Source organism: Polypterus senegalus, chromosome 7, assembly GCF_016835505.1.
Source record: "Polypterus senegalus isolate Bchr_013 chromosome 7, ASM1683550v1, whole genome shotgun sequence".
In the NCBI taxonomy this organism is placed as follows: domain Eukaryota; kingdom Metazoa; phylum Chordata; class Cladistia; order Polypteriformes; family Polypteridae; genus Polypterus; species Polypterus senegalus.
Genome location: NC_053160.1, coordinates 67,860,259 through 67,883,740, shown reverse-complemented (window position 1 = coordinate 67,883,740; position 23,482 = coordinate 67,860,259). Strand labels below are relative to the sequence as shown.

Here is a 23,482-nt window from a genome sequence, read left to right as displayed (position 1 = left end):
TAACTGGATATATATGATATAAACTACTCTTCGACGAACTGGCTTCCCATGCTGAAATAGGAATCAATTGCTGTCCTAACAATGGAAAAAGGCACTCGAAAAACTGAAAGGTTAATATCGCCTTTGTGCTAATTCATTCGTGACCGGCTGGCGCTGAGCAAGTAAACCAAAATATTTTATGGAATGCACATTAGATGCGAAGCCAAAATAACATTTGCATGTAGTTCACCAGACCCAATTGTCAAAATTATATTACGATCTCTTATGGTTCAATTCATCGCTCATATTCAACTATTATGCGTTCACAAAAATTCTTTATTTTGTGATAATACATATTTAATAGTGGAGTTTATTTTTCTCATGCAGCATTTTTTTATAAAAAAAAAAAAACGCTACTTATATGCAACACCGTGCTTCTAAGATCTTGAGCGGGACGAAGACCGTGGAGCTACTTATTATCCAGTCTAAGATAAACTTGTTCTTTCGGTTACTCACACGAGCTCAGTATTGTTTTACTGTAGTTGTTTTCCGACCAAGTACATTACAAAAGTAAGAAAATACTGAATCCATCACATTTGACTGTCTGGTTTTATTTTAATTCGTGTCTTGTTACAATCACTTTATTTCTGGTCGCTGGTAAACCACGCGAAAACTCAATAATGCTCTACATTCCTAAAGCAAAACAAGAGGCGCCATTGTCGATAACCTGCTATGATAACGCGAGATCCTCACTCCTCAACTCCGCCCATTGCCTATCTTTGAAAGAATGTGATTGGGTCATGTTTGTCACGCGATTCTATTACGGCAACTCACTTTTCTTTCACCAGCCTTCTCGAGGCCATTTTACATTGGGTTGTGGTGCACGTTTATTCTTCTTCGTGGTGGCTAGCATTTTTAGGTAGTTTCAGTTATTTTAATACATTGAACCTTCTTTGTATATAATGATGGAGACCGAAGGACAGGTCGCTCTTAACGTGGATGAATTTCCAGAAGGGTCGAAGATCAACGCCAGCAAAAACCAGCAAGACGATGGGTAAGCGACGTCCTGTGCGCCAATGGAAACGTTAGAAAATGGCGATAATTTGCACTTTGTTCACCTCGCTAACGGAACGTGAAATTTTGAAAAGTTATATATTATTTAGGTAGATTGTTCTTGACTGTATATGGTTAAAAAAGAACGACTTAAAAATATGCCCTTTTGAACAAATACTTCACATTTTATTTCCATGCAGGGCTGATGTATTTTGAGAAACATAATTTTTTGGGCATAACAGACGTAATCGTATCCTGTACTTTTGTTTTGTAGGTGAAACGCTGACCTACTTTTGTCATTGGGGGAGGGTGGCCAGACAGTGTTTCAATTACGTCAGGACCTTTTTGGGAGCCGCATAACATGTGACACCAGTCGCGCCATGATTGCAGTATGGCGATTTTAATGCTCCACCTTTTCCGCCATGATGGACGGCTTTGGCGTGCAAGTAGTGAATAGCCGCATTTAATGTTTACCGCGGTGACCGCGTTTTGCACTAGCGACTAAACTCTCCCCGACCAATGAACGAAACTTCGTTTTGCCCAATATACGTATAATATACGGTTCGTAACATCAAAGGTGGCAGTTGCTGTTTAAGTTCTTGATTTGCAGGAAAGAGGTCCCTGGGTTTTTTTTTTTTTTTTTAAAGGATGGCACAGATTCTTCCGTACACAATCATTTCTTAAAAAGCGAATTGTTTCATTTCAGGAAAATATTTATTGGAGGGCTTAGTTGGGACACGAGCAAGAAAGATCTGACGGATTACCTGTCACGATTTGGGGAAGTGGTTGACTGCACAATCAAGACAGATCCCATCACAGGAAGGTCGAGGGGGTTTGGATTTGTGCTTTTCAAAGATTCTGACAGTGTTGACCGGGTAAGTGCAAGAAAATTTACCACTTCAAACCTGTTTTTTTTGTTTTTTTTTTATTAGTTTTGTTAAAAGTGCTTTATTTCTCCAACCTTTAGGTCCTCGAGTTGAAAGAACATAAATTAGACGGGAAGCTTATTGACCCAAAAAGAGCCAAGGCAATAAAAGGCAAAGAGCCCCCCAAGAAAGTATTTGTCGGAGGATTGAGTCCAGACACTTCTGAAGATCAGATCAGAGAGTATTTTGGAAGTTTTGGAACTGTGAGTGACTTGATCTTTTTTTTTTTCTTGAATGGATTTGCTGTTCAGAATTTGAACAATTCCTGCAGTTCTAGTCCTATTCCGCCCATATCTGAATCTCACCATAGTACAATTGGTGTGTTGAATTGATCCACATTGTTAGTTGAGTGATTATCTGGACAGGCATATTTTTGATGGATGTATTTATACTATCTATGCATTGCTAGTATGTAGAGATCTGTTAATAGCTACACGTGTAGAAGAAAACATGCATTTTACACTGGTTATGAATCCCTTACATTTTGTTTGTCATAGCTCATGGTCACTTGTGGCCTGCCTTGACTTTGCCAGTTGCCATTTCTGCTGGCTTTTTTGTAATTGATCATCTGATTGTTTTGCGCTACATAGAGTATGTGGCACTTATGATTAGTCTTTTTCCCCTCCATCTTAGCCTGATGTAGGAAAAATTAGATTAAAAGTCACATTAGGTGGAAATGAGTTAGCATGTGAAAGATTAATTGAAACTTAAATGTTGCTAATATATTCTGAGAACACATCTCTAGCTATATACAAATGTTATTTTGGCTTTGCAATATTCCAAGTAGGGTCTGGTAAAAAACAAATTTCCCACAATTGAGAAAAAAAATGTTGCTTTTACAGATTGAAAGTATTGAACTCCCCAAGGACACAAAAACTAATGAAAGGAGAGGATTTTGTTTTGTTACCTATGCAGATGAAGACCCAGTTCAGAAGCTGTTGGAAAACAGATATCATGTTATTGGATCTGGAAAGGTATTCATGTGTGTTTATTTTATTTATTTTTTGGAAGCAACTGGCTATTTTTAATATAATGCTTTTATTTGCAGTGTGAGATAAAAGTAGCACAACCTAAAGAAGTTTACAGACAGCAGCAACAGAGGGGTGACAGAGGGTCATTTGGCAGGGGTGGATCAAGAGGTCGTGGAAGGGGGGGTAAGCATCTGTTTTCTTTTTTTGACTTGACAAAACTTATGCATCTTTCACATATATAAATTGTTAAAAGTACTATAGTGTTAAATTACAGTAGTCGTTCACATTTCAAGTTCAGTACTGTCCTGGATTATGATACAGTATGCATAAGTTTAAATCTCAATTTTTAATTCTCTCTCATATCTTGTAGTTTTGAGTTCTATTTGAGTGAGCCTTGTTTGTTTTATTTTAGCAGGTCAAAGTCAAAATTATAACCAGAACTATGGAAATTATTACAGTCAGGGTTATGGAAGTTATGGAAATGGATACAACCAAGGGTACAGTGGATACACTGGCTACGACTATTCTGGTTATAACTATAATAGCTATGGATATGGCCAGAATTATGGTGACTACAATGGTATGTTCAGTTGATGTTTGTTAATTATAAATAACTTGCTTTAAGATGTCAGTTGTGATCATCACAAGGTGTTTTTTCAAATTCTACAACTAAATAAACATATCATAAGCCAGTACATGTTGTATACTTTGTAGTCTTTGAATGTGTTCACTTCCTCATTCTGTATTCAAAAAGAATTTTACTGTTCATAGGAGTCTATTCTAGTTTGCTATTTGGGTAGGTTTGCAAAATTTACTATGGTAATAAATATTTTTCTATTGCTCTTTGGTTTTTTTTTTTTTTGTGTGTGTTTAGAACGTTCATTTGTAGCTCCTTTAATGTCTAAATCTCTAGTGGCCGCATGCATATGCAAAATTTAATTATTACTTGGGTCAGCCATATCGGGAGAAATGAGATATGGATTTCTTCCGTTTTTGCCCAACATTCAGTTTAAATTTAGATTGAGCTTTGCTGAGGACATGTGGATTGTAAGGCTTGAGTGACAGGACAGTACAGCTTAGTGAGTATTATATTGTATTGACTATAGGTGTACATATTTCCTTGTAGAAATGAAATAGCTATATCGGGTCTTTTTTTCCTTTTCTTTTTTTTTTTTTCTTTTCTCATTTACACTTTGTTCTCTAGGTCAACAAAGTAGTTATGGCAAAGCATCCAGGGGAGGGACAACTCATCAAAATAATTACCAGCCATACTGAACTGAAACTGATTTTGAAGTTTAGGTAAGAATAATTTAACTGTTATAGACACGTTTTTTAACTAAAATGTAACTTTAAAGATCAATAGACAACCCTCAAACTACTTTTTAAAAGCTGAAGTTTTCACGGTGATTTTTAACCATGCATATAGCTTTTTTTGAGTGTGTTGTTTAAATTTATGTCTATAGATCTTTAACATAACAGTTTGGTTAGCAGTTTTGTCTTCTAGCCTCCAGAAAAACATAAGCGTTTTTCTGTAGTTTTTGTTTTGATAACAGGTTTTTCTTAAGGAGATAACTTAAAAGAGACTTTTTAGCAATGTTAACAGGTAAAGTACTGCTAAAGGGTACAAATTAAGGACCTACTTTTTTCTTCCTAACTCTGATATTGTACCTTGTTTGTACCTGCCAGCGGGAACTTCATTGCAGGCCGTGTGTCACCCTGACCACGTCATTCTCTGGGGGTCGCACATAGCGGGCAGAGAGCAAGGCATGCACAAGAAAACGCTGTCCTGTGGTATGGTCTCTTCCAACTTCCTGTACCAGCGTAAAGATTAAAATGGAAACTACAGACTTTATTTGAAAATGGTTTTTTTAACAATTTATAAATTGTTTTTTGCAGGATTCTATTTAAAAATAAAATCTTAAATCACTTTCATGTTTAATTGTATTCTCTTTATTTTTAGAGTCATGTTTTTATTTCAGTTCTGGACCTTCTGTGATAATTTTTTTAATTGCTTAAACTTTAATGCTTGCTTTTTTCTTCATAGCTAATAGAGAAACCATCAAACGATAAACAAGATCTCAATTCTTAAAATAGTTTGTTAAAGATCATATGTAAACAGGCCTTTAAAGTAAATCTTCTGCCATATATTTTTGAATTGTGAAATCTTTCGGAATAAATTGTCATATTTTTGACAGCAAGTTGGGAAGTTGCATATTTATAAGTAGTTTTAATTTATTAACTTAGAATGGTGTACATATGATCTTTAATTTGAAAATAAATGTAATAATGAAAGTTGACAGCAAAAGAAGTTAATGCAGCTTTCGACACCTTTAGTATCATTTTCTGTTATTTCCTAACATGCATTTTATCTTTTTCTTACAGGTGGGAGATTCGGATGGTGGTTCTGCTCGTTTTCCTGGTAGCAGAGAGATTCTAGTCCTTTTTTAATTTTTTTTTTTTTTGATGACCTTTTGTTTATAAACAAGTTCATCATACATGGTGTTACAGCAAGTGTCCAGTTTGTAAATAGCCATTCAGAATTTCTAATTTTGTTACTGAAATTTTTCCCATCTGCCATGTGGCTGTTGTTAATTCTTATTTGTTTTGTAATGTGTTCTGTTCCTTTTTATGTAACTCGTTTTTTTTTTGTTTTTTTTTTTTGCAACCAAGAGAAAATTAAAGGGGGAATGATCCTGTGTTACTTTGTCATTATTTACTAATAAGCTTTTTTTTATCTGGAATTTATTGGAAAATACATTTTTTCTATTTTATTACAACAAATGCTGCCCTTTGCCTGCCTAATTGATTTTTTTAATTGATGGCTGTTCCTGAAATTACTGCAAACTATACTGGACCATGAAATTAAATGGTGCATTTAGTTCATCAATTAGTACCAGTATTAATACACATTTTAAGTGAGTTAAGTAATTGGTACATGGATTATTTTCTAGCAAATACTGATTTGCCAAGAGGTTAAATATTTTCTGAAGATTTATGCTGCCATTTTATTTCTGGGTCCAGTTCATACTTTCTGTTGAGTAATTTTTGGTGCAAATTCAACATTCTCGAATCCAGTGATGCCAAATCTACCTTAAGGTGGTGTTTTCAAGAAAGACTGTAATCTATCTCATCTAAATGTAGTAGGGAAATGACTTGAATAATTGAAGTTGGTTAAAGTGATCAATAAAATTTGTCTTGGTGTTGGCTTTTTACTAATATCAATGTCATATGTAATCAGTACTGACCAGAGTGAGTGACATCATTGTAGTCTGTAGCAACCCTTGGAACTATAAAACTACACTTGTGTTTTCTTTTATGGGAGCCCTAACATTTTAAGTATATTTCCCAAATCAGTGTATTTAACAGCATTGTACAACAAACACAAGAGCTAATCAGGTTGACCTAACCATGCTCGTAAAAAAGAAATACGTGGGTTGTTGGGTACACTGGAATTCATTTTACTGAGTGTGAAAAAAAGTGATTGTACTCTTAACAAATAATTGACAAACATCTCTTGTACTATTAACAAATAATTGACAAACATCTCTTATACAGTTCAACTATTGTTAATACTGAATAGTGTTACATAATGCTCCAGCGTTGAACATTGTTACAAGGTGGAAGGAAAGTGGTCACATCTGGCTTTTTGGATATTGTACAACTTAAGTGATGCTTTTAATTTTTCACGTCCCAAATTGGTCATTGGGCCTTTTTTATTGCGTTCAGTAAATGCATGAAATTGTACAATTTACAAAACTGGTACAGAAAATGTTTTCTTGAGAGGGACGTCTCTACGTGTGTGTGCGCGCGTTAGGTTAGCAACATTGAAGTCACTTCATCACATTCAACGTGAAATCTAGCCATCAGAGGATCTGCCCCTGCTGTGGATAATTAACAGCTGGGAAATATATGAACTCTACTCAGCAAGAAATGTCTTTGGGTTGGTGGTTTATCTGTGTGCTGAGCAGGGGTTTTGGGTAACTTGAGCCTATCCAAGCAAGCATTGTAATAATTTACTTAGTCATTTACAATTACCCGACTTTCTACGGAGTTTTGGGCTCTGTTACTTGTACAAAGGCGCAACGGGATAGCATTCATTCTGTTACTGGTCGGATACGAACCAGCATCCTTCGAATTACCATCCCAGATCCTTTAACCACATAACTGAAGCATCTGGTGCAGGGCACTACTAAGCCTTTCGCTTGGTGACCACGCGAGTCTGGGGGTCAGTGGAACATCACCAAACAAACTAACCTGCATTGTGTTTGTTTTGATTTCTGATTTGATGTACATTATTATAAGTTAACGTTTTCATGATTAGTCAGTACTTTTATATGCATTAAAAATGTGTATCTATTACGAACCTTTTTGGAAGCCTGAATAACCCTTCCCAGAATGAAACCACAGATCCTTTAACCACATAACCGAAGCATCTGGTGCAAGGCACTACTAAGCCTATCGCCTGGTGACCACGCGAATTCGGAGGTCAGTGGAACATCACCAAACAAACTAACATGCATTGGCTTTGCTTTGATTTCTGATTTGATGTACATTATTATAAGTTCAGGTTTTAATGATTAGTCAGTACCTTATATGCGTTAAAAACGTGTATCTATTACGGACCTTTTGGAAGCCTGAATAACCCTTCCCAGAACGAAACGGTTATTTGTCAAGCAATAGTTATATAAGGCACCATACCACCTAGAAAAGTACATTTAAAGAATTACTTTCAAACGTGTATTTGCGTGCGAGTACCGCCTGTGATCCCAGCAAGCTCGGCTGAACAGCACTTGTAATATGGATGTTAAGAAGTTTACTCAAACGTGTTGTTAAAGCTTTCCATGAGAGGACATTAAGCGCCAGTGCTTCACAGATCTAGTGTCCTAGTTGTGAATTTCATCCTACATGCCAAAGATAGCACAGGTTAGGATTACTGGCGATTCTCTTTCTAGGGTCTCGGCCTTCCTCGTTCGTTGTTGGTCCTCAGTTTGACGCGACCCGAATAGGCTCGAGCTCCCGCATCGTTCACTGGGATAAGACCGCTTAAAATGTCATGTATGTAAATAAAATGAAGAATGAGTTGATTAAATACCAGCGTTAGTATTTCGGGGACACAGAATGTCATGTATGTAAATAAAATGAAGGATGAGTTGATTAAATACCAGCGTTAGTATTTCGGGGACAACCTGGCTATGCCAAAGATTCACATACTTAAAAGTAGTAATCGTGGTGACACAGTAAAGCCAAAGCTAAGATGTTCGGTATTTTGCTAAGATTAACACAAAGATACAAACAAAACTTGCACTTTAAGATCGGGGTCAGTTTGCCACAAGAAACTTGGCTTAAGATGATAAAGAATCGCTAATTACCTGCAGGTCAAAACGAAGATTGTATTGTGGCGATGCGCATGAGCACAGACGTTCTATTAAAAAAATGTTTGCTGACGTTGAGGTATTGTCATCAAGGAAGCGCCTGTAACGAAAGGACGTCGAAAACGTCACTTCCGAGTTGCCGCCATTTTGTGATCGGCGCCATTAGTCTGTGCGGCTCGGAATAAATAAAGATCTAGATATCTAACCCGAGAAGAAGTTCTCGTGTGTTTATTTTTTATTTATTTATTTAGAATATATCTCTGCTTTACCCGACATTAAACACCTAAACAAGCCACAGAACGAGCGCCATGTCCGAGGAGCAACACGTCGGAGAGGAGGCGGTGTTGAAGATGGAGGAGGCGGCGGCAGACAGCTGCGGAGAGGTTCAAGCAGTGGTGGAAAGCGCCTCCGGAGACTCGGAGGGAGCCAAAATCGATGCCAGTAAAAACGAAGAAGACGAAGGGTGAGAGTGAGAACAGTGGCACGGCTGGCTGTTTAAATGTTTTAATAAAATGGGCGCAGTCAACTCTTGATGCTCCCAATTTGTCTGTTCCTTCTACCGGCTAGCACCATTATTTATTTATAATTATCTGAATTCAGCGAATGTTGATGTTAGTAAATGTGTACCCTCCCTTCAATTTGGCACGCGACTGATTATTTGGTTTAATGCATGTCATCTTCTTATCGGTACCTGTAAAAATTAAACCACCCACGTGAGAAGCCGGACGACATTTTGAAACTTTAAAAATGTTTCGTTTTAATCTCAACAGATATCGGCAAAATAAGTTTGTTTCTCAGTGTGTGAATTTATTGTGGTGAAGTATCCTCTTGTGCCGCCGTCTCTGCGGCGTTACACTGGCATTTCGTAATCTGACATTTAGCGGAGATCAGAGATGCTACAGAATGATGGCCACACCCTCTCATTCTATGGGCGTGGTTTAGTCCCTCTGTAATGCCGCATCGCGCACCTTCTTACGTCATTCTTTTCCTCCCCTCCTTGTACCTGCCTAAAAGGCCGTGCAGTTGTGCTCGCTCTCTCTCTCTCTCTCTCACACACACACACACACACACACACACATATATATACATATAGAACAGTTTATGAAATCTTACAGATGTAATTTTTGTGATAGTTTGCTTATTATTATTTTTTTTTTTTATAGCTACCCATATGTATCATGATCACGGCTGCTGTAAGCTAAACAGTTTTATTAACCATATGTGTGGCTAATCTGCTTGTTCTGTGTTGTTTTTATGTGAAAAAAAAGTCTTCTTCATATACATATATTTTCAGTTTTTTTCTTATAAACAACAACAACATACAGTTCACCTTGCTATCTTTGGTGTGAAAGTGTGTTTAACTGATACTACTAGTAGTGCCCCCCTCTGAAAATTCTTACAAAAAATATTACATTGGAACACAATCACTGGCACAACAATGGGTTAGCAACATCTTGTTCTTTGTTGCAAAGCTTAATGAGTTTTACCTGAGGACCAGTCCACCCTGAAGATAGGAGCTCATTGATACTAGTATTATGTGTCATCTATAAATGTAGGTAACAGCACATTCATTTTTGTATTATATGGCATCTAAGAGCCTGTGCCTTTTATAGATCAGAGCATGTTCATTTTAGTATGTGATATTGGTGGGCAGGGAAGGGTCCCCATGAAGTTACATACTATGTGATACACTGGCATTTGCTTGGATAATCAAACCAGTGCCTGCCCTGCCTTTTTCTAGCACTAGTCTTGTTAGGATTACATACTGTTTACTGTTATGCATGTATAAATATTTGTTTATATTTGAATAACATTTGCCCAGTTGTTTATTTGTGTCATATTTAATGTACTGCATTCTGCTATTTAGAATTGCATTCTTATACTTAATGCTTACACCAGCCCTTACAAAATGTTTATGTGAAACATACCTCATGCAGACTGTTTTTGTCCCTTTGGGCTAATTAGTCAGGCTTGTGGGTGTATTTCAGTTACTCTTGTAATGAATCCCTGAGAGAGAAGCCTTGGCATCTGCAAATTCTACATCATGTTTGCTGGTTGGCTGGCCACAATAGGGTCAGCCAACGAGGAATTTTATCCTCTGTATGCTGTATTTGGGATGTACAGGTTCTAGATACAAACTCACACAGGCAAGAGAAGAAGTTCCATGTTTCATCCAGCTTACCAAATATTACTGCCCTGTACTTGATACAGAAGGTTTAGGCACTTTCCCCTTGAGTATTAACATAGATTAAGCAGGTCTAATAAAGAGTGGGAGTTTCACACTGTTATGAGGCTCAGTTTTGTGAAAAGGCCACATTTTTGAAACATAATTAAAGAGAACCAGCAACAGAAGTAATTAGGGTCAAAGAGTAGAATGCCCCCAAAATGAACGATTTTTCCCCTTAAGGATTTGGTCCAGATTGCATCTTATTGTTTAAGTTAATTAAAATCAAGGCAGAAGAAGTTTGTTTCTTTAACAGAATTAATTAGTTACTAATAAAGTGGCTGTAATGAAAACCTGCAGCCACTGCTGCCCTCAAGGTTCTTAGTTTGACTCCCTGTCGTATAGTAACAACGTGTACTCCATTTGTGTTGACTTGTTGTGGTCTCCATCTCTCTTTCTGACACTTTTTGAGACCTGTTCCCTATGTATTCAAACTTTTATCAGTTACTCTGTGGGTCTTCCTTAAATTCGCCTTCATGCCAGCCTACAGAGCCCACCTCAATCCTTTTAACTCTTCGCCTATGTTGACTGCCAGGCTGCATGTTAGTGTGTTGACTGACTGAATTTTGAGACTTTGAAATGTAGAGCCAACAACACTGGACTAGAATTTTAGTATATTTCAAATAAAGACCTTTATTATACTAAATGCATCAATGTTAATGTTGAATTGTGCTATCATATGCCTGTTGTCACATGTAGGTGAACTACCTTGTTTTTAAGTTTAGCTAACTGGTATGTGGTCTGAAACACATTAATTACCACTGAATTATACATACCATGTTTTTTCTTATCAATGTATTGTTCATGTTTTAACATTATGTAATAAAAAGACAGGAAATTGAATATGAACACTGCTTAATTTTTATTTTTTGTTCTGCAATTAATGAGTCTAAACAAGTCACTTTCATTGTTCTGATAAGGTAAGATGTTCTTTTATATTTTGCAAACAGCTCCTGGTTTCAGTTTGTGGAGGCAAATATTGCATCTTAAATTATTTCCTGCCCTGGAAGGAACACATGCTAAAGTACAAATGTACAGCATTTGCATGAAATTTGCTATTCAATTCCTCAAGAAGAAAACACTTTTGGATCCCTAAGTTGTATTAAATAAAACAACAAAAAAAAACACAAGTGTCTGGAGTAGAAAGAGGTCATGGACAAGGCTGGCAACTGTGAATTAAGGCTGTTGATATAAAGCTGAAAACAAGAGAGATTGAAATTATGACTCTTGTCGTGTCCAATAGCTTGGAGGATTCACTTGGTCAAAGGTCAACATGTCAACAAACCAAGAAGTGAATGAAAATACAGTTAAAAATCAAATAATGTATTGTTCATAATTTTAGTGGTAAACTAATGGTTGTACATAATTTTATGGCCTACTGGTAAAGATCTAGGTTGCACAGTATTTTTGTTTTTCCATTCTTGACATTGAAAGACCCGAAAAAAAGTATTGCCATGATCATCTGCTCTATACCCCTGTATTGTAAATTAATGTTGAAAATCTCTCTGTAACAGCAAATGCCAGTTGTTTGGGGAAATACTTCCTGTTTTGCTCAGTAGTTACTAAGATGTAATAAAAATAAAGTCTGTTCCTTTAAATTTACACTAGACTAAACAGTGAAACTCTTTCAACAGGAAAATGTTTGTAGGTGGGCTCAGCTGGGATACTACAAAGAAGGATCTAAAAGATTATTTTTCCAAGTTTGGAGAAGTTGTAGACTGCACACTAAAATTGGATCCCATCACTGGAAGATCACGGGGATTTGGCTTTGTATTATTTAAAGAAGCAGACAGTGTCGATAAGGTATGGCTTATATTTAAGTAGCAACATCCATACAAAACATATTATAGTTGATTTTGTTTAGTTAGCATGGCTTGTTTTTGTGCATTCTAATTTTGTGTTGTCAGGCACAATTATGTATTCATTTTGAAATCACTGTAAAAGATCTTTTATAAGATAGTTGCAATATAAACAACATGAACATACATATTATATATTAATATATTCTGATCCTCATCATTTTTCCTTATAAAGTAAGATTGTTTCTCTTTTTAAATGTTATTTTTTGAACTCAATACCTTTAGCAAATATGAAAACAATGTTATAGAACTCAATAAAAATCCTGGAAGATAAAAAGGCCAGAATTTTACCTAGATTTGTAAAAACTTGAGTATAGTTTGGCTAAGGTGAACGTCAGGTGATTTATATTGAGTTTGACTTTTTCTTTGTGAATGACCACAAATAACTCACACTTATTGTAATGATGTAATTAGTAACTTTTTGTTTAGATTTTTTATTTATTTCATTCATTAAAGAAATTATTTAAGCCAACAGTAATAAAGTTGTGATTTGCATATCTCCCAGGGTGGCATAAACTGACCACTAAGCATGTAAACAAATACATAAGAGAGGAGCTCCCATTCAGTTTTCAGTTTTGTTTTTGTAATATATATATATAATATATATAAATATATATATATATATATGTGTGTGTAGTGTGAGATAGACTATTTAGATAAATGTCTTCAAAATGTAGTTTTCCCATAGCTAGCAAAAGATGCCTCTAAAGCATTTTACTTACCCTCAATGAAAATGTTAGTGAGCAGACAGAATGACAATATACTTTTTCACGTTGGGCATTTTTGTGTATCTAGTGAGCCATGCCTATTTAATGTCTTTATTTTTACTTCTTGCTGGGGGAAAAAAAACTAAATAATTTTTGTTAATGGTGCTTTGCTTTAAATATAAACACATAACAGGCAGTTTGCCCAAATAAAAAAACATTTTTTTCATGTTATTTTTGTAACATTGATGGAAGCCTGTGTGGAAGGAGCACTCTATAAGGATGTTTTGTTCTCCCTTGTGACACAGCATTTGGGCATCTTTCTTAGATTGTAAGCAGAAACCATACAGTATACTGTGTGAAAGATGTGATAGGATAAGACTCAAGTCACTGATTTGAAAAAAATTGACATTTACAGTGTTAGAAAATACAAGTATTTAGGCTTTGTATGCCTAGTTTCTCTATGCTTATGTGATTGAACACAAAACACAAAAAATGATAAATTTAAAAAGTGAAAATGTTTTCAAGCTTGGTCATCCAATATGCTGCACAGAAATTCCAAGTAGTTGACAACATTTTTATTTTTGATATTAAACTAGAACCAGTATTGTTAAGAACATATTACAATTTGCTTGAAATTAGTGTATTTGACTAGTGGCTTTTACTGTCTAGTCTGTCAGTTGGTGGGGAAGTACCTGTATGGTTAATGTAATTTTGCTTGATGTGACAGTTGGCGTAGGTGCCAGGGGGGTTTTGCTAAGGAGAATTATAGAAAACAAAAGTTGATGTTAAATGTATTGGATGAAATGAAAATTCAACTTTATTTGAATTGCTTTTTATTGTTGCTTAATTTGATCTGTTGTGATTTGTTGAGTTAGCAGTTAAATATCTCTGTTACCCTGGTTGCTCATAACATGGAAATGACATAATAAGCAAAGATTCCACAAAAGACTGTAATAGATCATGTCCAAGTGACAAAATTCATAATTCAGAGTTGAATATTTTGCATTGCCTTTTGGTACATGTACTGAATTTTTAAGGAAATACAATGTAATAATTCTCATTTTGAAGCAAATTTATAGGTATATATCTAACATCACCTAATGATACAGGCTTTAAAGAGTTAACTTATCACTTACTGTTACGTGGTGTTTTTATTTTCTAGGTGATGGAGCAAAAGGAACACAAACTAAATGGAAAAGTCATCGATCCTAAAAAAGCAAAGGCAATGAAAACAAAAGAACCTGTTAAGAAGATATTTGTTGGAGGCCTTTCTCCAGATACACCTGAAGAAAAAATTAGAGAATATTTTGGTGGTTTTGGAGAGGTACGATACTTCTCCTTTACTGCATTATCTATATTGCCTTATTTGTTCCATCTCTCTGATTATTTTTCTTTCTTTAAACAAAGAAAAAAATCATGACAGAATATACTGTATCTATCCACTTAATAATGTACAGTATATTCAATGAAGCCAGTTGTTTCTTTGCTGTTTTGCTCTTAGTTTTGCATATGTTCTTCATTGCAGCAACCGACTTTATTTATACATGTCCAATGGGGTGTGGTGCATGGCTAGTTCTCTAAGGGTGTTTCTTCACTAGAAGTAGAACACGCACATCACTAATTCTTCAGCTGGCGGTCATGCCAATTTTTGTGCTCCAGTGAAATTTAATACTGCAATAAAGCAATGGGTGGCCATAATTTGAAAATATAGTTTTAGTTTTGTAATTATAAAATATGTAAGTTCAGTTCTCATTTTATTCTTGACTATATCTAAATTCTCAATTACTCATACTTGCATCTTTATAGAAGCTCAAGGAAAATTTTGATTAAGGTTAGTATTGACCGCACGTTTTGTTGAAAAAAGGGGGTTCTCCTGTTTGTTCTAAAACTTGTAGATGACTATAATCATTATACAGTTTTGTTTTGCTGTATTAATATATACTGTTGTGTCTGGTTTAATGCATCATACATAATAGAAAACAATTCTAAGTTTTAGCAATATATTACAATTTGTCTCTGTTGTTCATGAAAACTTTTTATTGTGATGATTTTGATCAAGTACATGTAAATAGAAACCAAATATGTGCTACCACTGTTAACTAATGTAAACATCTTATGCTTATAGATTTATTTTTAATATAAGAAGTGTTTAGTAGTGTTATTATTTTGTGTAGTTCCTTTATGATGCCCAACACATTATCTTGCATTCTTTTTTATTTAACCTGGGTAATTAATTATGTGGATAAGAATGCAAGTAAGGATAATCTAACAATACATTGTGAGACAAAATAATTTCCCATTAGAAGTAGTAATTTTCTCTCATAACTGAATTGTAGTTTGTATCTCTGGTTATAAGGCTAAGAAATAAACTTTAGTTTGAGATACCATCTTACTTGGAATCCTGTGGTGTGAAATCTTTTCATCCATTACAGATTATACATGTATTTTATCTATTTCAAGGTATAGCCTCTTTTATTGCTTAGTGTATTAGGATCAATTTTGAATTAATATTTTTTAAGAAATATTATCTATTCTGTACTAGAGAAAGGTGAATATTACATGACTGTGTATCCATGCAATATTAATTATTGTGAAATAATTTGGGTTTTCATTTATCTGTAGGTTGAGTCAATAGAGTTGCCCATGGAAAACAAGACAAATAAAAGGCGAGGGTTCTGCTTTATAACATTTAAAGAAGAAGAACCTGTGAAGAAGATCATGGAAAAGAAATACCATAATGTTGGACTAAGTAAAGTAGGTTATTTTGAGACTAAAGTTTTTAGTCATACAGTGAAAGAGGTATTTGAAAGCTAATGCTTTTCAAAATATTCACTGTATCATTTAGAAAGAATAAGTCTTCTAAGTGTTAGTGATGTCTATTGTAGGGAATTGTTTTGTTTAACTTTGGAAAATTTTGTGAATAAAGTTGTTTGATCAATATATCCATACTCATTAGCTCAGAAGGCTAATTACTAATCAAGACCTCGTTACAATGTACTATTTACTGTGGTCTATGTTATGTATTTTTTATTTTTTGAAGCTAGAGAAATCTAGAAATTACTGGGTTTTATTTATTTATTTATTTATTTATCTTTTGACAGTGTGAAATTAAAGTTGCCATGTCCAAAGAGCAGTATCAACAGCAACAGCAACAGTGGGGAGGCAGAGGTGGTCTTACAACAAGACCACGTGGAAGAGGAGGTAATGTAGCTACTGCCTTAATATTAACATAGAGGTAACACTATATTGGAATACATTTCTTATACAGTGGGTATAGAAAAGAATCGCCCCTTTCAAAGTATCCCATAAATGAAAAAACACACAAAAAATATTCCTTCCCAGCTTTACTTACTCAGTGCAACCTATAATATCCAAGTGGAAGATATCACAGCTACAGTTAAGAAAAAATATAAAAAATCAAAACAAGACATACTGAGATTAATTAATAATTAAGGATTATATGACCAATGTCAATATTTTGTTGAACCACCTTTTGCTTTAATGATAGCCTTGAGTCTGTTAGGATACTTCTCTATCAGCTTTGCACATCTAGATTGAGCAATATTTGCCCACTCTTCTTTACAGAACTGTTCAAGTTTGGTCAAATTGGATGGTGAGCATTGGTGGACTGCTATCTTCAAATCTTTCTACATATTTTCAATGGGATTTAGGTCTGGGCTCTGACTGGGCCACACGAGGACATTCACTTTTTTTTCTCCATCAGCAACTGTGTGGTCAATTTTGCTGTGTGCTTCGGGTCGTTGTGTTGAAAGGTAAACATTCTGCCCATCTTCAACTTTCTGGCAGAGGTTAGTTAGCAGGTTTTCCTCAAGAATTTGATAATATTTTGCCCCATCCATTTTTCCTTCTGCCCTAATGAGAGCCCCAGGCCCTGCGGCAGAGAAACACCCCCTCAGCAGGATGCTGCCACCTCCATGCTTTATTGTAGGTATGGTGTGTTGAGGAGAGTGAGCTGTATTTGATTTCTGCCAGGTGTACTGTTTGGTATTGAGGCCAAATAGTTCGATTTTGGTCTCATCTGACCATAAGACCTTTTTTCCACTTGGCATCAGAATCTTCAAGGTACATTCTGGCAAAGCTCAAACGAGCCTTAATGTGGCCTTTCTTGAGAAGTGGCTTTTTCCTTGTGACCCCCTTGAACAAGCCACAATTGTGGAGTGCTTGTGAAATTGCTGTCACATGCACACAATGACCACTCTTTGCCATAAAATCCTGTAACTCCCTCAAAGTGGCCATTGGGCTCTTGGTAGCCTCTCTTACCAGTTTCCTCCTTGCTCTTCCATCCAGTTTGGAGGGACGACTGCATCCAGGAAGGGTCCTAGTAGTACCAAACACTTGCCACTTCTTTATTGTGGACTTTACAGTGCTCCTTGGGATTGATAAAGCCTTTGAGATTTTTTTCTATCCATCTCCTGCCTTATGTATGTCCACAACTCTATCCCTGAGATCTTTTGAAAGTGGCTTGCCACCCATAATCAATTGGAAGCAAGGGAATGCTCCAGGAACAGCTGTTTTATGCTTCACTAATCACAATGATTGCAACTGATCACAGGTGGAAGCCAGTAACCGTGGTCTGCAGTGGAAATGGTGGTTACTTACACCTGATTGAGTTTACAAATATTGTTTAGGAGGGGGATGATCCTTTATTCATTTCAATATTTCTTGTTTGTTGTTTTTTAAATTTCTTCTGAACTGTAGCTGTGATATCTTTCACTTGGATGTTATAGATTGCATTGAGTAATTAAAGCTGGAAAAAATATTGGTTTGCGTGTTTTCATATAAGGCTGTAAAGCCAAAAAAAAAAAAAAAGGGAATATTTCAAAGGGGCGATTCTTTTCTATACCCACTGTATGTTTCTTAATTTTGGACAAAAACTATTGGTCTTCACTAGCTTTATCTGTAAATAGTAATTTTTCTGAATCTGGCTTATTAGTTCTTGGTGTTTCTCAGGCACTAAATCATTCCTAGTGCCCTGTTCTTTAGTCACCTTTTTTGACACTTGTCTGTCAGTCTTACATCAAGTTCTGCTGAGAAACCTGTTACAACTGTTGAAGAAAGTGTTTACTGATCTTGAGCTTTCCATACATCTAGTCATCTCTCCATTTGCTTTTTATTTTCTAAGGATTTCATTGTGGGGTTTTCCCCCTCAAATAATTAGCATTATTTCACTTGAATTTTGCCCTCATTTGGCTTTTTTGTGTTTGTACTTGTTTTATACTGTGTAGGTCCATTTGCTTACACTGGGTTGTTGTGTTATCAAATGAGTATTTCTCCCAAGCGCTGATGTGTTAGCTATGATAGCCACATCTTTCAGTGAAACACATTTTCACTAAGAAAAACTGAAATTGGGACAACGAATGATAGTTAAATATTTTCTATGCCGAATCTTGATGCTTTTGTCCTCCTCATATAGACTATGTCAAGAAAGTTCTGGGGCTATTTTGTCAGCAGGTATAAGGTATACTAGTGCTTCTAATTATTGCTTTTACTTGCCCACTTATTTTGCTCAGCCACAGCTGAATACTTAGGTGAAGAGTGAAAAATGTTGATCTTTATAACTATATCCTTGCATTAATTCAGAGTGACAAAATTTAAATACAATTTTCATAAATGTGTATTCAATAGAATAATTTATTTAGCCTTTGTTATTTGATCAATATCAACATTTTGCTTTGCAGGTTCAAGCCAAAATTGGAACCAGGGGTATGGAAACTATTGGAATCAAGGATATGGCAACTATAATTACAGCTATAATAACCAAGGCTATGGAGGATATGGCAGCTATGATTACCATGGTTATAACAACTACTACGGATATGGTGACTACAGCAGTATGTAAAGTTGTTTGTGAAAGCACACACAATAAAAGGAAGAAAATGATCCACCATCACAACATCTCGTTTTTTTGTTTGTTTTTTTAAGTTAATAGTTTGTCACTAAATCGTTCAAACATTTATCATATTGTGTTTTTGCTGTGAATTTCACAATTATTGATACCTGATGTTGGTTTACTTTGAAAAGATTCAAATAATGGAAAAATGGAAGTTTTCCACTTTTTCAATGTTTTCTTTTGAAACAAACAAACAAACAAAAAAAAAAAAACAAAAAAAAAACACAAACCTTTCCAGTTAGGGGAAATGTGGTAGTCTTTCATTCAACAGTGAATTACTTTAGCATAATGCTATGATTATAATAAAGTATAACTAAAGGAATGTCAAAGTATTAAATATACATATTTAGTTTATAATATCCATTAAGAAACTACAGCCAATTCTTATTTTATCTAAGGTTAGTTATAGAATTGCTTGAATTGGTCAAATATAATTTAGTTTTATTTGTTTTTGTTTTTTTGTTTTGTTTTGTTTATTTTTTTGTTTTTTTAAACTCTGTAGCAAAACCACAACAATGTCTCTTTTATAGTAGTGTAGATTCTTTGGTTGTGATATCTTTTATTGGATTAATCTAAAATGTATAGATCTTATTTCTTCAAGAGCATTAACTAGAATCTGCAGATATTTCATAATAAGGTGTGGTCACATTTGAAGCTGCACAGTTTTCATCCAATTTGATCCAGTTAAAAATCACCAGGCTGTTCATCAGATGTGTTCACGTTGGAAACCACCCACTTCTCAATCGGATGTGATCACCTTTGAAACTGCTAAGGTTAATTTGTCAGATGTGATCACTGTTGTAGCTACATTGGTTTCTTCATAAGTTGTGATCATGTCACATAAAATGTCTTTGTCAGATGTGATCATTTTGTAACCCTATAGGTGTCTTCATCATTTCTGAAATTGCAGAATCTCTTCATCAAATGTAATCACTATTGTAGCTAGACTGGTTTCTTTGTCAGTTGTGGTCACTTTTTTCACTATGTTGGTTTCTTCATTTTGTATGGTCTGTTAACCACATAGTTGGGCTCTCTTGATGTGATCACTTTTGAAAACACAATGGTGGTTTCTTCAGATGTGATCATTTTTGTCACTTTCTAGATGTTTGTAACATGAGATCATTCTTGTAACCACATAGATGTCTTTGTCAGATGTGATCACTTTTGAAACTGCAAATGTTACTTCATCAGGAGTTGGTGGTTTTGAAAGCTCCATGAGAAACAAGATCTAGGAGTTATTTTATATTCCGATATAAGCTATCACGACTTACAAAGAATCTTGTCTTCTCCAGGCCCAAAATGACTACTAGAAATCAGCCTTACATGGTCATGTGTGAGTAACACATTTTTATCATTGTGATAGCTTATAATTACTTATAATTTGGGGTACTTTCTTTGTTTATTTATTTTATACTTTTATACTTTAGCAAGCTAGCTTTTCTTCCTCTTCATTTTTCTAAAATGTTTGCATTTTAAAGCTTTTTCTTTCTTTGAAATTATTTCTTTGCAGTTTACAGTGATTCAGTGAGCGCTTTCAATTAAAAGAGCATACTTTGACCTATGATGTAATGTTAGGCTATTTTATTTTATTTTTTATTTTTTTATTTTTTTTTTTTAAACTCTAGATCAGCAGAGTGGTTATGGCAAAGCTCCACGGCGAGGTGGTCACCAAAACAGTTACAAGCCATACTAAAATATATTCCCTACTTTTTATAAGCAGGTATGTTGACCTATTGTTTATGGTTAAAATACATAATTTTTATTAATATAATTATACATATTATATTTATCTTTTATTAATGAATATAATTAAAATTTTTTTAAAGTTTCACAGCACCTGAAGTGCTAACTGTAATGGTAACATAAAGTGTGCTTTTGAAGTTTTTTTTTTATTTTTTATTTTTTTTAAAAAAACAGTGGTGAACTTATTAAGGCTTTTGCCCTTTTTTAACTGTAACGTTAACAGGTAAAGTACTGCTAATGGGTACAAATTAAGGAATTACATCGAAAGAAGAATGTTGTCTACTAACTCTGACATTATACCTTGTTTGTACCCGCCAGCGGGAACTTCATTGCAGGCCATGTGTCACGCTGACTTCACGATTCTCACAGGCCCGCTCAATGCGGACAGGGTACGAGATGCTCACGCTCTCGAATGCTGCCATTTGGTATGGTCTCTTCCAACATCCTGTATCAGCATTATAAAATAAAATGGATACTTCAAGCTTTGCCTTCACTTATTTCTTTGCTTTTTATATAAATATATCTTAAAATAATTTTAATACTATTTTTTACAGGCCCCATGTAATGGTTAAATACGACAGCTTACTGAAAAAAAATAACTGTTTATTCTTCTAAGGATACAGCTTTCTCTGGATTTTCCAGTGTCTTAATATATTTTATTTCTAATCTATTTGTAATGCTTGCCTTTCTTGTTTTTATAGCCCTTGTAGCAGTAATTTCATGGAGTAGTCCATAAGCTGAAACATGTTTTGTGCATTGATTTTCACTACATTAATTTAAAGAGATTCTCTGTATTTAATATTTCTAATACCGATTAGATTTATTGCATTATTTTTTTCTCCCATGTTCTCTAAAAATTTTTTAAATCTTTAAATAAGATACACATAATTAAGTGACCTAATTAAATTTTACAAGAAAACATATTATTATTTAGAAAATAGAATATGTCCGTTGTTATAGTTTGAATAAAATAAAAATCAGAAGATACTGTAATTTTTTTGTTTTGTCTTTTTTTGTTTTGTTTTTGTTCTTTTACACATTAGCACTTGTGTTTTTCATTGCACTTTTAAGATTTCTAGCTTATGGACTATTCGTTTTTTAAGCCTAATTGTATTTCCTGTATATACATACATAAATATATATATTTATTTATATAAAAAATATAATTATACATTTGCATAAATGAGTATCTTTGGGGGTCCTTTATAGTATATATTTTGAGTGTATAAGCCATTTTGTTTTAAATTCTTATTAACAGGTTTTTTTTATTATTGGTCTTTTTTTAGGTGAAGGAGCAGTATTTCACATCATGCAGAAGATCCTCAAAGGAGGTTTTTAGACTAGACTGACTTTTTTTTGTCATTTTTGTGTTTCGTTTGGCCTTGTATGTTTCAATCAAGTCTTTGTTTATTTGTGCACTTACTTTTTTTAATTTTAATATAATACTTTTATTTCCTTATTGCAAACACTATGCTTATAAAGCAGCCAACAGTGTGCTGTATATTTTTCTTTATTGTGAAGTCATGTTTTTGAGGTATATTGTGATAAAAAGTGAAACACAATTGTGTACATTTTTTAAAATAAATCTTTTTCTACAAGGATTTTGTATTTGTTTAATCTTTTTGTTCTTGGTTATGGAAATAAAGAATATTTAAAAAGGAGACATACTTTATTTTGTGAAAAAATGTATTGACTTCATTGACAATTTATGGACTTGTGTTCTAGAATGTGTCCAAGCAGATTTGCAATCTGCCAGATCAGCAAAGAAATACTGGTGATTGCTGAACTTTTATATAAAAAAGTATTTGTGCTGTGGAAGAAAATTAATTTCAGGTAAATTATTGGTTGGACTTGAATTAATTTCATACTCTGTAATGTGAATATGTATTGTTATGGAACCTTTTTATTTACACAACTCTGCTGTTAAACAGTTAATGCATTTTAATTAATTTTAGTGTTTCATGTATACGTTTCCTGCATATTGTTACTTTAATCATGAACTAATTCAGAACCAATATTTTATTATTTAAGTTGCAGATACTCAGAGTTTAGTTGTTCTGAAAAACAGAATGCTTTCATCTGCCACTGATGGAAACTAAGAAAAAGTTCTAGTATACATGTTGATTATATTTTTTCTTATGCTTTTACAGTTTGAGTTTTGGGGGGGAAAACCCTTTTTTCTGAAATGCATCTCTTTTGTATGTGTGTGCTTTATTTGTGGAAAACACTGTTCCTGCACTAGTTCTTTCAGAATTGTATGGCATTGGGCTTTTGTGTTTGCTTTAATATTAATACAGCTTGCAACTGCTTGGACCCATTCCACTGATTCTTGATTTTGGACTTTATTCATTTCACTTACCAGGTTTTCTATGGAAATGAAATTCTTTTTTGTTATTGGTTTAAGTAACTTGTTCATAGTTATACATATAGCAGTGATCATGTGGTACTTTTCATTGATAGTTGAAGTCTTCACTAAAGTTTATAATTACATTGTAAATGTAATAATAGGTTGGTGCATTATCTGAAAGCATCTGTTTTGTTGTTTAGTGTCTTTCTAAACATAAGACTAAAGCTATTTAATGTCTTACATTATTTTCATTTTCTCTGTTTTAGAAAATTAGACTGACTTTTAAGGATTGTGCTTTACTGAAAATCTTTCATTTTGTAGGTTTAAATTAGCTCAGCTGCATCTGGTTTACAAATCTTTTATGGGCATGTGTTGGCCAGTTAATATGAG

The 23,482-nt window shown here is 34.4% G+C and overlaps 2 protein-coding genes across 8 annotated transcripts; both read left to right on the top strand.

Annotated features, from left to right (window-relative positions):
- The first annotated feature begins 816 nt into the window (after positions 1–816).
- On the top strand, positions 817–5,625 carry hnrnpdl (heterogeneous nuclear ribonucleoprotein D-like). 4 transcript variants are annotated; one of them, XM_039758794.1, is made up of 8 exons: positions 818–1,033; positions 1,739–1,907; positions 2,000–2,161; positions 2,801–2,932; positions 3,007–3,112; positions 3,342–3,509; positions 4,134–4,228; positions 5,312–5,625. In XM_039758794.1, exons 1-7 carry the CDS (start codon positions 942–944, stop codon positions 4,202–4,204), a joined length of 900 nt encoding a protein of 299 aa, XP_039614728.1. In that variant the 5' UTR covers positions 818–941; the 3' UTR covers positions 4,205–4,228; positions 5,312–5,625. The 4 variants fall into 4 exon arrangements, with proteins under 4 accessions (XP_039614729.1, XP_039614728.1, XP_039614727.1 ...); XM_039758793.1 differs by having other exon boundaries at positions 4,616–5,625; XM_039758795.1 differs by having other exon boundaries at positions 817–1,033; positions 3,345–3,509; positions 4,134–5,625.
- A 2,808-nt stretch (positions 5,626–8,433) lies between these two features.
- On the top strand, positions 8,434–22,346 carry hnrnpd (heterogeneous nuclear ribonucleoprotein D). Of its 4 annotated transcripts, none has more exons than XM_039758788.1 (8): positions 8,434–8,764; positions 12,160–12,328; positions 14,254–14,415; positions 15,714–15,845; positions 16,193–16,292; positions 18,791–18,943; positions 20,628–20,722; positions 22,032–22,346. In XM_039758788.1, exons 1-7 carry the CDS (start codon positions 8,610–8,612, stop codon positions 20,693–20,695), a joined length of 939 nt encoding a protein of 312 aa, XP_039614722.1. In that variant the 5' UTR covers positions 8,434–8,609; the 3' UTR covers positions 20,696–20,722; positions 22,032–22,346. The 4 variants fall into 4 exon arrangements, with proteins under 4 accessions (XP_039614722.1, XP_039614725.1, XP_039614724.1 ...); XM_039758791.1 differs by lacking the exon at positions 22,032–22,346 and adding an exon at positions 20,295–20,335 and having other exon boundaries at positions 18,791–18,931; positions 20,628–20,711; XM_039758790.1 differs by lacking the exon at positions 22,032–22,346 and adding an exon at positions 20,295–20,335 and having other exon boundaries at positions 20,628–20,711.
- Positions 22,347–23,482: the final 1,136 nt, after the last annotated feature.

Excerpts from the sequence above, each read along its gene's own strand:
- hnrnpdl (XM_039758794.1), top strand. The coding sequence starts at position 942 with ATGATGGAGACCGAAGGACAGGTCGCTCTTAACGTGGATGAATTTCCA. Across the intron at positions 2,162-2,800 it reads ATTTTGGAAGTTTTGGAACT|ATTGAAAGTATTGAACTCCC; the intron begins GTGAGTGACTTG and ends TTGCTTTTACAG. Across the intron at positions 3,113-3,341 it reads AAGAGGTCGTGGAAGGGGGG|CAGGTCAAAGTCAAAATTAT; the intron begins GTAAGCATCTGT and ends GTTTTATTTTAG.
- hnrnpd (XM_039758788.1), top strand. The coding sequence starts at position 8,610 with ATGTCCGAGGAGCAACACGTCGGAGAGGAGGCGGTGTTGAAGATGGAG. Across the intron at positions 8,765-12,159 it reads AAAAACGAAGAAGACGAAGG|GAAAATGTTTGTAGGTGGGC; the intron begins GTGAGAGTGAGA and ends CTCTTTCAACAG. Across the intron at positions 16,293-18,790 it reads AAGACCACGTGGAAGAGGAG|GTTCAAGCCAAAATTGGAAC; the intron begins GTAATGTAGCTA and ends TTTGCTTTGCAG.